The sequence below is a fragment of the Cavia porcellus genome, unplaced genomic scaffold (assembly GCF_034190915.1).
Source record: "Cavia porcellus strain 051 isolate PalLab524CR breed Dunkin Hartley unplaced genomic scaffold, mCavPor4.1 scaffold_2, whole genome shotgun sequence".
Lineage (NCBI taxonomy): Eukaryota > Metazoa > Chordata > Mammalia > Rodentia > Caviidae > Cavia > Cavia porcellus.
In genome coordinates, this window is record NW_026947485.1 from 118,300,723 (window position 1) to 118,313,126 (window position 12,404).

The following is a 12,404-nucleotide window of genomic DNA, read 5'->3' on the forward strand; positions in this document are numbered from 1 at the left end:
ATCTGTACAGAGAAGCCAGTGATCTTTCTTTATCCCCTCTGTGGGCCCATGAGTTAAATGGGGCTCTCCCTCTTTAAACAGTCCTATGCAGGCTGTGAGCTGACACAGGGGGCCAGAGTACACTCGCTATGTTTTCTTCTCATTTGTTTCCTAAGAACCAAAGCGATGTCTGAGGACCAGGATTGCTTTACAGTCTTTGGAAAAACTGAAAGAATTCTGCTGTGATTCTGCCCTCCCTCAAAATAGAGTCCAGACAGAACCTCGTCAGGGGGGATTTGCAGTTCTACCAAAATGTACTGATTTTGAGGACATCAGTCTTCAGCGTGCAAAAAATGCCATTTGCTCCGAAGATTCCAAATCGAAAAGTGATCAAAAGGTATGTAGTTGCTATGTAGACGAATGTCTAATTGCAGAGGAAGCGTTTGAAATACTTCTGGGTGTCTGGGTCGCTCTGGGCTTTGGCTCCTAAACTCAGCTGACATCTATTTAGCTTTTTTTTTTGGTCTTTTTCCTTTTTATCGGTACCGGGGATTGAACTCACGACTGCCTGCTTGCAAGGCAGGCGCTTATGCCGCTGAGCTAAATCCCCAGCCCCCTAGCTTTTGTATCTTTGTGTTTTGTTCTTGTAATCTTTGGAGATGTTAACTTATTATGTATTAAGGAATTTAATTTATTATGTATTGGTTCATAATAAATAAACGAAAATTTCTAGGGGATTTTGATGTCCTGCTTGGCTTAGGGATGCTTCATGGGTTAGTAATACAAGCACAAGGTTATTACCATCCTCCTTAGCAGTCAGGTGCCTTGGTTTGTACGGGACATCCCCATGGCAGCATGTTTAGACCCTTTGAGGTTTTCAGTTGAGTGCTTGACAGGTGTAAAGCAAACTCAAAGATAAGCCACCTGCTTACGAGCTCTTACTTCTGCTTTTTTACTTTGTGACTTACTGATGGTTTCTATGGCTGTACAATCAGGAAATTTTACTGTTGAAAACTATAATTGAAATTAGTTCGCAGCCTTACATGTAAAGTAGAATCACTTGGTGAAAATAAACCAGAAAAACCAAACAGTTGAAAAACCAGTATTTAGAACCTTCCCTCTGAATGTTGTTTGGTCTTTACTGAGAATCGGGTACAGTTGTTTCTTAAGAGCTCTTTCTGTATGCCCATAGAAGACACCTGTGATTTCAGATGTGTTTTTTTATTTATCTCTAGGTATATAGATTCATTTTTTTGAGTCATTGACATTCTCGTGAAAGCTATTTATCTTTAGAAAATTGCTCAAGCCAACAAAAGTTTGCTTGTAATTTTCCAGAGTTCACACCCTTTCCCACAAAATCCAGATCCATGAATTCCTTTCTTAGCCAGGCTAAGGTTAGTTCTTAGATCACTAGGGGAAAAGAAATGTTTTTGCTTTTAATCTCCTTTAATACTAGGAACTGATTCATCTGGGTGTGGTGGTCATACAGCGCAGAAGGTGTCTTATTAAAGCTCACTTTATTAACATTTTATTTTATTGGTAACGGGGATTGAACTCGACCTTGCTCTTGCCATGGAGGTGCTTGTGCCACTGAGGTAAATCCCCAACAACATTTTTTTTTTCAAGAGACTAAAACCAAACAAAGTGAAACAGAATAAAGTCAATCAAACAAAACAATGAGAATGATATAGGACTTCAAAACAAGATAATAGAAAATCAACAATGGTTACCATAATGCTTCATATTATCTTCAAAATAGCTGCCTATACCATAAGACATACTAAAATCAAACAAAACAGTACAAGTGATATAGGACTTCAAGATAAGATAATAATAATCCCAAATGGCTACCATAGTATACCTTATCTTCCAGGAAAAAAAAAATCGTCTATGTGCGACTAACCATTAAATGGTTAGATGTTAAATGGTTAAATGTTCTCAATATGAACACTTGAATATTAAAATAGCTTGATGTGGCATTTCTATGATACAGGAAATTGCTTATTTTTTTTCTTATACCAGCAATTGAACTCAGGACCTTGCCAGGCAGGTGCTGTGCCACTGAGCTATATCTGGTACAGGAAATTACAAGTAATCAGGTAGAAGAGTTACCCAGAAGCAATATGGGACATTCCTACAAATGTAAGCTGTTCAGTGGCAAGAAGGTGACAGATAGATGGTAAAAAGCTACCAAATAAACTTAAATGGCCAGTGGTTCAGGACCTTTCATACAGGACTAGCAATGCCATAATTTTTGATAGACTTTGCCATTTATCTTGATTATCCTGATTTGGGAAAAAAGAAATTTAAGAGAAGTTTACTGTGCTAGCTCTGGGAATATGAAAGATAATACAGCTGAGAAATATTTCCACTTGAATACTTGCAAACATTGCTTAATATTCAAGTATTCAAATTGATTTATGGTTAGTATCCCCACAGATGAGTTTTTTGGGTTTTTTTGTTTTTGTTTTCTTTCCGGAAGCTTACTTTATTCTGCAAATGAGATAAAAAACAAAAATTATCTTTTTCTGTTGTGTATATTTTTGTAAATGTTGATTAACTTATACAGTGTGTGAAGTTGGTTCATTAACAATATAGGAATCCAAGCAGCCAAATTGATAAATTTGGAATTTAATTAGCTGAGCTCAGTGATCACTAGAGTGGACCCATTTCAGAGTCTCACCGAGTGGCCCTGAACTGGAAAATTACAAAGCTTTTAAACAAAGAATCACAAAAAGACATCCTCTTGGAAACAATTTAGCTAGACTCTTACATTAATTTTTGGCTGACACCTGTATCCTGCTGCTTTGTTGAGCAGGTTAATGTTTCTCCTGCGGGTACAGCTCCTTCTGCTTTTCTCATGGGACTTATATTCTGAGTAATTTTCCATTTTCCTGGGTCAAATACAGGGCACTAGTTAAAAACAAGGTTCAAGATGGCGTCAGTTATGCCAAGCTACAATAGTATGTAGTACTCCTGGGTTTTATGTAACAGCCATAGAAACAGAAGAGAAAAGCCTACCAGAATTACCCACACCTGGCTCTCAGGCCTGGTGCATTTCTCTGGCCACAGCCATCCACACCTTGCTGTCTTCTGCCTGCTGGTCCTTGAAACTTTGCTGGGTCTCTTTGGAAAGTTGCTGGTTTTATCTGCTGTCCCAGCCGAGCTGCAGCTTTTAAATGTTCGGCAAATGCAAAGTGCATATTTTTCTGGGTTTTCTCAGGGAATGAAGCTCCCATCCTGGGCCATTTTCCCAGTGCTTCTCCTCTTCAGTTCATCACCACGTCTTTCAGTCAGGGTATTAGGATTTACACTAAAATGCCCAGCCCCAAACGTCCGGTGGGTAGAAGGCGATTGGCCCACCTGAGACTCAGTAGCTGCCTGTGCTGTGGGAGGTGGATCTGGCTGCATTGGCCCCTGGTTGTGACCTAGAAAGGTGATTCCTGTCCCTGGCTCCTCCTCTCGTTAGGATCCTGGCCAACTGACTCAGCCCCTTTCCTTCTGCCAGACCCATCTGCTGGGGGCTGAGTCCTCTGACAGCTCTGAGCTCAAATAGGCTCCTGTCGGCCGAGGTGTTGGGCTTTTTATCCCAGTAACAAGACAGTGACTGATACTCAGGGCTGGCTCAGTCAGGTTTTAGACATTGGCGGTGACAGAGTGATGGTTTGTCTGAATTGAGTCCAATAAGCGAGGGATTTCTCTAACTAAACTGGGATTAGTCACAGTTTTCATCACTGTGAAATACAGGGAGGTGAGGACAGGAGTACTGGCCCCGACGTTGCTGGAGGTGGTTTCCCTGGGTCTTGTGCATTACTCACCAGGAGTCAGAGTTAACCAAGGAAATGTCAATAACACATTCAGTGGAACCAGATTTAAAAGGAAGTATGCAAACTGTTAAAGTAGTTGTACTTTCAGATTTTCCTAAGTGACAGTTTCTTTTGTCTGGTAGTTTTTCTCAGCTCTGACTTTAAGAAACCCCAAACCACAGATACCTTGGGGAACAAGGAGACCTTGCCTACAGTGGCCAGGGGTTCATCTTTTACCCATTTGCGCTTCCATTCTTCAGGGACTGAGTGTCTAGTTAGTACTTTTAAAATGACCCAAATCCTTTGGTCACCAGGTCAGTGAATTTGGGCCGTCACAAGGGCGTCCTGAGAGTTTCCAGAAGCCGTCTGACCCTAAAGCAGTCAACAAGCGCTCCAAGAGCGTGTACACGCCGCTGGAGCTGCAGTACCTGGAGCTGAAGGAGCAGTACCCCGACGCGATCCTGTGCGTGGAGTGTGGATACAAGTATAGATTCTTCGGGGAAGACGCAGAGGTGAGCTGCTTTTCCAAGCTCTGTTTCATGGCTTTCCCCTGCCCTTAGGTATTTTTCAGTGTTCATGTTTCATTTTCTTTGTGAAAAAGCTCACTTATCGATCCCCTTTAAACATGGTGCCATTTAAAGCAAAAACTGAAAATAAACAGCAGAAAATCTGGTGGTAGCTGGACTCATAGGAAAAAAAGACTATTGGAATGTTAGTGCTGATTCTCTGGGGTGGCGCGGCTGTTACCCTAGCTCTCTTGAAGGCTGAGGCAGGAGGATCTGAAGTTTGAGCCCATTCTGGACAACTTAGCAGCTTAGTGAGACCTTGTCTCAGAAAACAGAAAAAGGGCTGGGGATATAGCTCAGTGAGAAGGCCCTGGGTCCAACCCGAAGTGCTACCACTAAAAAAACTCCCCCAAAACCCAGAAAATTTGATTGGGTCAGCTGATGGGTGGATGAATCACAGTGCCCCAGCGTGCTGTGTTTTTTTTTTTTTTTTTTTTTTTTTTTGTCTTTTTCGTTTTTATCAGTACCAGGGATTGAACTCACGACTGCCTGCTTGCAAGGCAGGTGCTTATGCCGCTGAGCTAAATCCCCAGCCCCTCGTGCTGTGTTTGTTAATGGACTCAGCACAGAAGGACTGAGATGGAGGAAAGTTTTTAACTCGCTGAGTTCCACCGCCAGGGTCATGGTTAGGGCCCAGTGGAATGCACCTGCTCCCGTATGATCACTCGTGCTGCTCTCTATGTCAGCTGGGTGTCTGGGGTTGGAGGCTTCGCTGGTGGATAGTGGGTTCATACACTGGTGGCCAAACTTGGGGCAAGCGTTGCTGGTGATGCCTGTGTTGGATGTCATGGACGGTGGTAACTTGTTCGTGGAGCAGCCTTGCTGTCCTTACAGGACATCAGAGGCCGGTGAGTGGGCAGTGTCCTGCCCACAGAGGGAACGTGAAGGTTTAGTCTTCTCACTTCCTCCTGTTTCCCAAGTCTTGGGGCAGGACGGGTAGTGTATGCTCTGGGCCAGTGTCACACTGTATTACATGTCAGATCCTGGGAGCCGCAGTGGCTCAAGATGCGTCCTGAGGCTGGTACAGGGGTGTGCTTGGCATCCGGGACGGGGGTGTCCAGGTGAGGAGTGAGTCCAGGCATGATCACAGTGGGGACCCAGGCCTCCTGCCTGAGGCTTGGGTGGGCACTCCCGATATCCCCCGTCAAGTGTGTCACTGGCCTGCTCACCAGGCCGGGGTGTCTGCTCCTCCTTTCTCAGCCTCCGTCCCAGCGCCCTGCAGTCTCCTCATTGTCAGTTATTTGCACAGTGAATTTCTGCCCCGTTCCCTGCATGCTGTTTGGATTCAGTAGCCCTGTTATGGGGAGGCACAGCACTCTGAGGTTTGGGGATCTTTCAAGACATGGGGGGAAGACACCCAATGTGGTGTCCTCGATGCTGGTGCTGCAGCCAGGCCACCAGACCTACAGGAACAGCAGGCTCCCATACGCAGCTCAGCCTGTCACATGTTCGTGGGGTGGGGGAGCACAGTCCCATGATTTGTGTCTCATTGGGCACCTGTGCCCTTGGCGGTAGACATGGGACAGTCACAAGGGTGCTATGGCGGTGCAACTGGCGGGAACGTGCTAACGCTGTGCAGCATGGTTAGAAAAGTGCACCAGGACTGAGGGCTCAGTGAACCTGCATCGGGGCTCTGGAGGAGTGAGCTGACGCTTTCTTTGGAACTGCCTAGGTCGCTGCCCGGGAGCTCAACATCTACTGCCACCTGGACCACAGCTTCATGACGGCCAGCATCCCCACGCACAGGCTCTTCGTGCACGTGCGCCGCCTTGTGGCCAAGGGCTACAAGGTCAGCTCTGGCTCTGGCCCTCGGTAATCTGGGACCAGACCGGGCCAGGAATGGAAATAGGCCTTGTGAGGTGGGAGGCAGCCTTTGATTGATTTTAGGATTTGGCTTTTTGGAGAAACAAAAGTATCATAATTAGCAGTGTCATATCATGGCCTTTAACACATTTTCTTAGACCCATAACATAGCACTCTGGGAGGCTGAGGCATGAGCGTTACAGGCTGCCCCTCAGTTTGGGCAGCTTAGTGACCCACAGCAAGATCCTGTGTCACAATAAAAATAAATAGAGGACCAGGGGTGTAGCGCTGTGCAGAGGCCACACAGTGCCACACAGTGCAACAGTAATCAAGCGGCAATTCTGTTAGGTTTTGTGGTGGAGTATTTCGGAGCTCAAGGGCTCCTTGGTGATCCATCCACAGCTGCCATGTGTTTGGTGCTCGTGGCTTGACCTTACTTGTGGACTTTGTGGGTGACGATATTCCCGCAAGGTGTCTCAGTAGTAACCCGTAGGCATTTTGGAATGAAGTTTAAAATGACTGGATTGGACACTGGTCTTGCTTGTCCCCGTTGAAGGTGGGGGTCGTGAAGCAGACAGAAACGGCGGCTCTGAAGGCGGTCGGTGACAGCAGAGGCTCCCTCTTCGCCCGGAAGCTGACCGCGCTCTACACGAAGTCCACGCTCATCGGGGAAGATATCCTTTTTCAGCGGAGTTTTTCTCTTATATGTGACAGGGCCATTTTAAGATGACAGATATTTTTTAAAAAATTGTACTTTGAGCAGGAACCTGTTGGACGAGTGAGGTTGCATGCTTTCTTTAACCCTGGACAGAACAAGCGCTTGTCAGATGCCACGGCCATAGTGAGAGGAGAGGCCGTGGAATTTTGGGAGTGAGGGGAAATAAGCCCTCAGGCACTGATCTGAACTAGTGCTTTCCCTTGGGCAATAGTGGGATTGAGGCCCAGGAACACCCTAGGTCTCCTGGGGTGAGAATGAGAACATAACCTACTTTCTGTGAAGAGGGGCAGGAAAGCTGGAATTCGCATGCAGTTCCACGCTTGTGCAGTGTCACATTAGGCCACCTTCATTCCCTGTCACCTTTGTGGAAATTTCACTTTTTAATGAGGGAATTGTAGGGGAAGCTTTGTCACTGTGGGAGCATGCTCATTGTGCCCACGGTGGCCCCAAAGTGTCACCCATAAAGTAACAAGGTGTCACCTGAAGCAAGATAGTCTTGAAAGGAATGACATAAATCTCCCTTTTTTAGTCCAAATTTTAAATGCATTTAAAAATGTGTACTGTAGGGTATGGTCAGGACTGTTAGGATAAAAGAATGCAGTGAAGGAAGGCCTGTGTGAGGGTGATAATACTCTCGTCATCTTGAAGTGGCTTTTTTAGTGACCTGCTCAGCTCCTACCCATTGCTCTGTCCTGTTAGTGCCACCGCAGTGTGCAGCTTCTGGCATGGGATGGACCCCGAGTCGCTCACAGCCCTGTGTGGGTCTAAGCTGAGCAGCTGGTCACTGCCTTTGGTCTCTTGTTGAGTGTGGCCTCTTCCTGGGAGCCTGTTTCTGCAGTCCCACCCACCTTGTGTGCCTTGGCTGCATTCGGGCTCCTTACTCCTGAGACCTGGGGTGCTGGCACCGAGACTCACCTGCTCGACTGAGGCAGCTTGGGTCCTTGAGGATCTGACTGTTTATACACACATGTGCACACACCTATGCACACACAGATATGTGTATGTGTGTGTGTTGGCATAGGAATCAAACTCAGGACCTTATACTTGTCAGGTGGACATATATGTTGCCGAGCTATATCCCCAGCCGTGGGTGTGTGTGTGTGTGTGTGTGTGTGTGTGTGTTTCTTATGTTGTAAGAAAATTCTCTTGTTATTTCTTAGGCTTTGACTTGTGGAATTAGTGGGTGTGGGAATGTTGAGTGTCAGGTGTCAGCATCAGTAGAATAAAGAATTGGTTTGGTCCTGAGGCTCCCCAGGTCCAGTGAGCTCTGGGAGGGCTTTGCAGGTGGGAACACTGTTGCCACCTGTCATCTGGACCTGGTAGCTCAGGGATGGGACGGTACAGGCCTGTGGTCACAGCGAATGCCACTTGGGAAGTACTGGGACAGTACACCAAGTGGTAGAGGAGAGGGGCGGCACTCGTGGGCCTGTCTGTGTTGCGGTCATCTTTAACCACTGTCACATGTGAACCCGCTGGTCAAGCTGGATGATGCCGTCAGCATGGAGGAGGTAATGACTGACACTTCTACTGGGTATCTCCTGTGCATCTGCGAAGGCGAGGAAGGCATTAAGGACAGGAGAAAGGGCAGCGTTTTCATCGGCCTGGTGGTAGGTACTTGGCAGGTGAAAAGCTCACAACAGATGTCCATGGACTCTGAACATTTCCCCTAGGATACCACACGTTAGATCGTTAGTTTTGTTTTTTCCAGTCATCACTTGGCACTCCGTGCTATGGTAAAACCCAGCTGGTTTGGTTCTTTTTCTGTTCTGATTACTGAGCACTAGGACTTCAGGGTCGAAGGTGGACACAGTAACAGCCACGAACGTTCTAAGGTGCAGAAGCAAATGCTAAGTCAGGGTGCATGTGAGTAGCAAAGACCGTCCCAGTGTCTTCTCAGGGTTCAAGCCTAAACTTGAAGCATTACGGGACTGTCCTGGTAGAGCTGGAGGAAGAGAAATCCAGGGGACATTGGACAATAGAAAGTGTCATGCTGAATTAATACTAGGGTTATTTACATTTAGCCTTCTGATAGGTAGAGCTCAGGAATCGCAGCTTAACTAATTTCGCCTTCTGGACTTTATGGGGGATTTGCCCATTCTCAGGTTACTGGGGCTCTGCTCAGAGTCCCAGACTTTGTGGGACACTTCGGTTCCATTACACTTCTGTGTGCTGTTGGAAGCCAAGTAAATGGGGGTAGCTGTCCCCTACCTTTTTTTTTTTTTTTTTTAAATTTAAGAGGAAAAAGAGAAAAAAAGCAAAACAAAACAAAGCGGTGTGAGGGTACACGTAATACAGAACTACAAAAAAAAAAAAAAAAAACATAACAGTAAGAAATCACCTGTTAATAGATTACATATTATCATCTTGAAAAATAGTTGCTCAAATCACAGTATCAAAGAATACAAGGTGGACATTCAAATAGGGAGACTGCAAACAGCTGTGTTCAATGATCCAAAAACATTGATATAGTCAGCTATTTAACACCCCTAAACACACTTGCTGTTATATCCGTTAGAGCTCTTTTTATTTTTTTTTTTTCCCTCTCTTTTTTACAACAAAATTTACACATTTTGGATTTTATTACTCCTTAGTACTTATTACTTTTTTGCTGTCGGGGAGGTGTTAGCAAGGACCCTCCCTGCCCGGCTGTCCCCTACCGGCGTCCCCAGGCTGCGCAGCTCGGCGCCCTGGGAGTCCTCCCGGGGAGCAGCAGTGCTGCATGGCTCCCCATGCTCTCGTCCCTTGAAAAGCACTTGCGTCTGGCACAGGTAGCTGAGCCTGGCGGCAGAGAGTAGCTTACCTGCTCTCAGCTTCCACAGGGTGCTGCTTTTTGATTACCAGAAGCTCAGTCTGCAGAGCAGGGCAGGCACAGTGCACTGAGACACAGCCGCTGCCCTAAGTGGGGCGGCGATGGCACAGTGAACACTGTCCTTTGCTCTGTACATGATGTCTTGGGCCGTGGCACAGTAGCTACCTTCAGGCTGGTGACGCCCTGAGCCTGGGTCAGGTATGCCTGTCTCTGTGAGCTCGTTCCCACCGGGCTGGGCTGGTCACTGGACCAGGCCACATGGGTCCCTGTCACTCCCTGACTCGGAACGAAGTGGTGCTTGCCTTCCTTTACCCACAGTGTGGTCCTCCCTGCTGTTCCTCCCAGGAGGAGCGTCACACATGCCCAGGCACTAGGGTGCTGGCAGCCAGACTGCAGGTAAAGGGAGCGTTCTTTCAGAGCAACCCTGTGCCTGGGGTCTGGGCTTCTTCATGTCCTGTGTGGGAAGTGGCATAGACAGATTCGGTGATTGTTACAGTAAGAGACACATTGCCTTGAATCCCCTCAGGATCTTCCTGGCTTCGAGCACATCCACCCATTGTCCTTGCCACCTTCTGCAGCAGCCCTGGAGTGCTCTTTCCTGAGGTTCTTTAGTCGTGCTGCCCTGGCTGCCTCAGTGTCCTGAACTGATTCAAATTATTTCTCTTTTGAAGAGCAGGGGTCACCTTGGTGGCAGATCTGGTGACTACAGAATGTTAAGGGTCATGTTGCTGTGAGCTATCTTTCCACTAGACGGCGCTTGGCAGCGGTGGTCACCAGACTTTGATCGCCTTTCTTAAAGGCAGCAGCTAGGACTGCAGAGCACTGCAGGGTGGCAAGGACTACAGGGTAAGATGTTCAGAGTGGACTGGGGATTTAGCTCAGCAGCACAAGCACCCTTCCTGGCAAGTGTGAGGTACGGCCCCCCCAAAGAGAAAGAAAACAAAGTTCAAAATAAGAGTGAGGATTTTGAGGGGCATTAGTACATCTTTAAGTTTTTAAAATTTAAGCATGTGATCAGCTCTTGTCTGTTGCAGTGTAACAGATGTTGAAGGTAGAATGATAGAGATGTTTCTCTGGTAAAGACACAACAGGGAATTTGGCTGGCTGATCCATTGCTATTTGAACATCTGTAGATGACTTTTGTAGAGGCTTGGTTGTGGATTGCGGCATAAGCTTAGGTGTGTGTCCTAAGGTACCCGGTCCGCTGCTGTGGTCTCTAGAGGAAACCCAGGGCTACAATTTAGGAAGTTTCTCAAGCCACAAATAAAGGGATTTGCAAAAATATATCCACACGGAAAAATGCATAAAGCCGAAGTGCATAGGGAAGGTGGGTGAGGATTGTGGCTGCCTGCGGCCCCTGAGTCCTTCCTGGGATCACAGGGGACGGTAATCCAGGTTCTTGAGACGACATCTTCCTTTCCTTTCATGCTGGCTCTGCTGCCTTAAGCTTTGGGGACATGTGTGTCCGCCCGGACATGTACTCCTATATAGACGCCAGCAAGCCTGCACATTCTTCTGAGTTCTGCTGCTTCCCATTCTCTTTGCACCTGAGATTCCTTGTCCCGTGTTGCTGCAGTCTATGGTCACTGTGTCCTGTAGCATTTTAGGGTCTGTGCTTGGGCCTCCCTGTGCTGGTGATGAGTGCTGCTGTGAGCATTGAAGGTCTGTGCTGCCCCCATCCGAGGTTCTCAGCATGGAGCCAGGGCAGGACCTGCTGAGCTGCGGGCGGGGTGTCCTCTGCTGTCCTTGGCTGTGCTGCCTCTGGGACACACTGGTATCAGTTGGCTCTGGGCACAGCATGGGCATTTGTCCTTCCTCGGGGTGAGTACCTGCTGTGCGCCCAGGAGTGGAGAGAGCATGAGGGTCATCTGGTCCTTGGGCTGACGGCTTTCTGTCCTAGTGCCTGGGCTTTCACTGCCCCAGGACCTGGCTTGGGTAACTTCTTGCAGCCCTTTAACTTGCTCCCTTTCTTTGCACTTCTTGACCAGGCATGGCAGTGGGCAGCTATTGGTTGTCCTGGTTACGTCATCAGAGAGACTGTCTACTTGGGTTTCATTCCAAGTTTATTATATGTCATTTCATTTTTTGCAAAAATACTTTTTACATTAGCTTGATGTGTTAGCGCTCTATAGTGAGTGAGGTGGCTTTGGTGATGGCTTGGGGTGAAGTTGGAGCCCTGTGTCAGTTACTGCCTGTGTAGCCACATCCACTGGCCAGGCCTTGCAGTTGCACTCCCCTCCTGTGTTTGTGTCCCGACTGTATGATCAGGACAGCCCCAAAGGGGAGGTGGCAGGTTTATTCCGTTCCTGTAGAGGAAGCGCAGGTGCAGGAGGGTTCGCTGACATCTCCTCCTCACCCCGTCAGGAACATGAGGCCTGGGACATGGGGGACGGGCAGGGTGCAGGTGTGGGGCATCTGGAAATCTCCAGCTCCTCGTGAGTCTGGCCTGGGCAAGCACCAGGTGGGCGTGGTGTGTGGGGTCAGCTGTACCACTGTGTGCCCGGGCGGGTACACCTCTCGTGACACCTCACTGTGTTTGTGTACAGGCCGTTCAGCCCGCCACCGGGGAGGTGCTGCTGGACAGTTTCCGGGACACCGTGACCCGCTCGGAGCTGGAGACACGGGTGTGCAGCCTGCAGCCCGCCGAACTGCTGCTCCCTGCATGCCTGTCGGAGCCCACGGAGGCACTGGTGTGCAGAGCCATGGCTTCAAGGTAAGTGGGC

The 12,404-nt window shown here is 47.9% G+C and overlaps 1 protein-coding gene across 1 annotated transcript in view; it reads left to right on the forward strand.

Annotated features, from left to right (window-relative positions):
* Msh3 (mutS homolog 3) overlaps window positions 1-12,404 on the forward strand; it is a 107,801-nt gene that overhangs the window by 3,589 nt on the left and 91,808 nt on the right. The window contains exons 3-8 of the mRNA XM_063245277.1: window positions 156-376; window positions 4,100-4,297; window positions 6,024-6,140; window positions 6,711-6,828; window positions 8,334-8,479; window positions 12,228-12,394. Coding sequence (XP_063101347.1) covers window positions 156-376; window positions 4,100-4,297; window positions 6,024-6,140; window positions 6,711-6,828; window positions 8,334-8,479; window positions 12,228-12,394 — 967 coding nt within the window. The remainder of the gene's footprint in view (window positions 1-155; window positions 377-4,099; window positions 4,298-6,023; window positions 6,141-6,710; window positions 6,829-8,333; window positions 8,480-12,227; window positions 12,395-12,404) is intronic.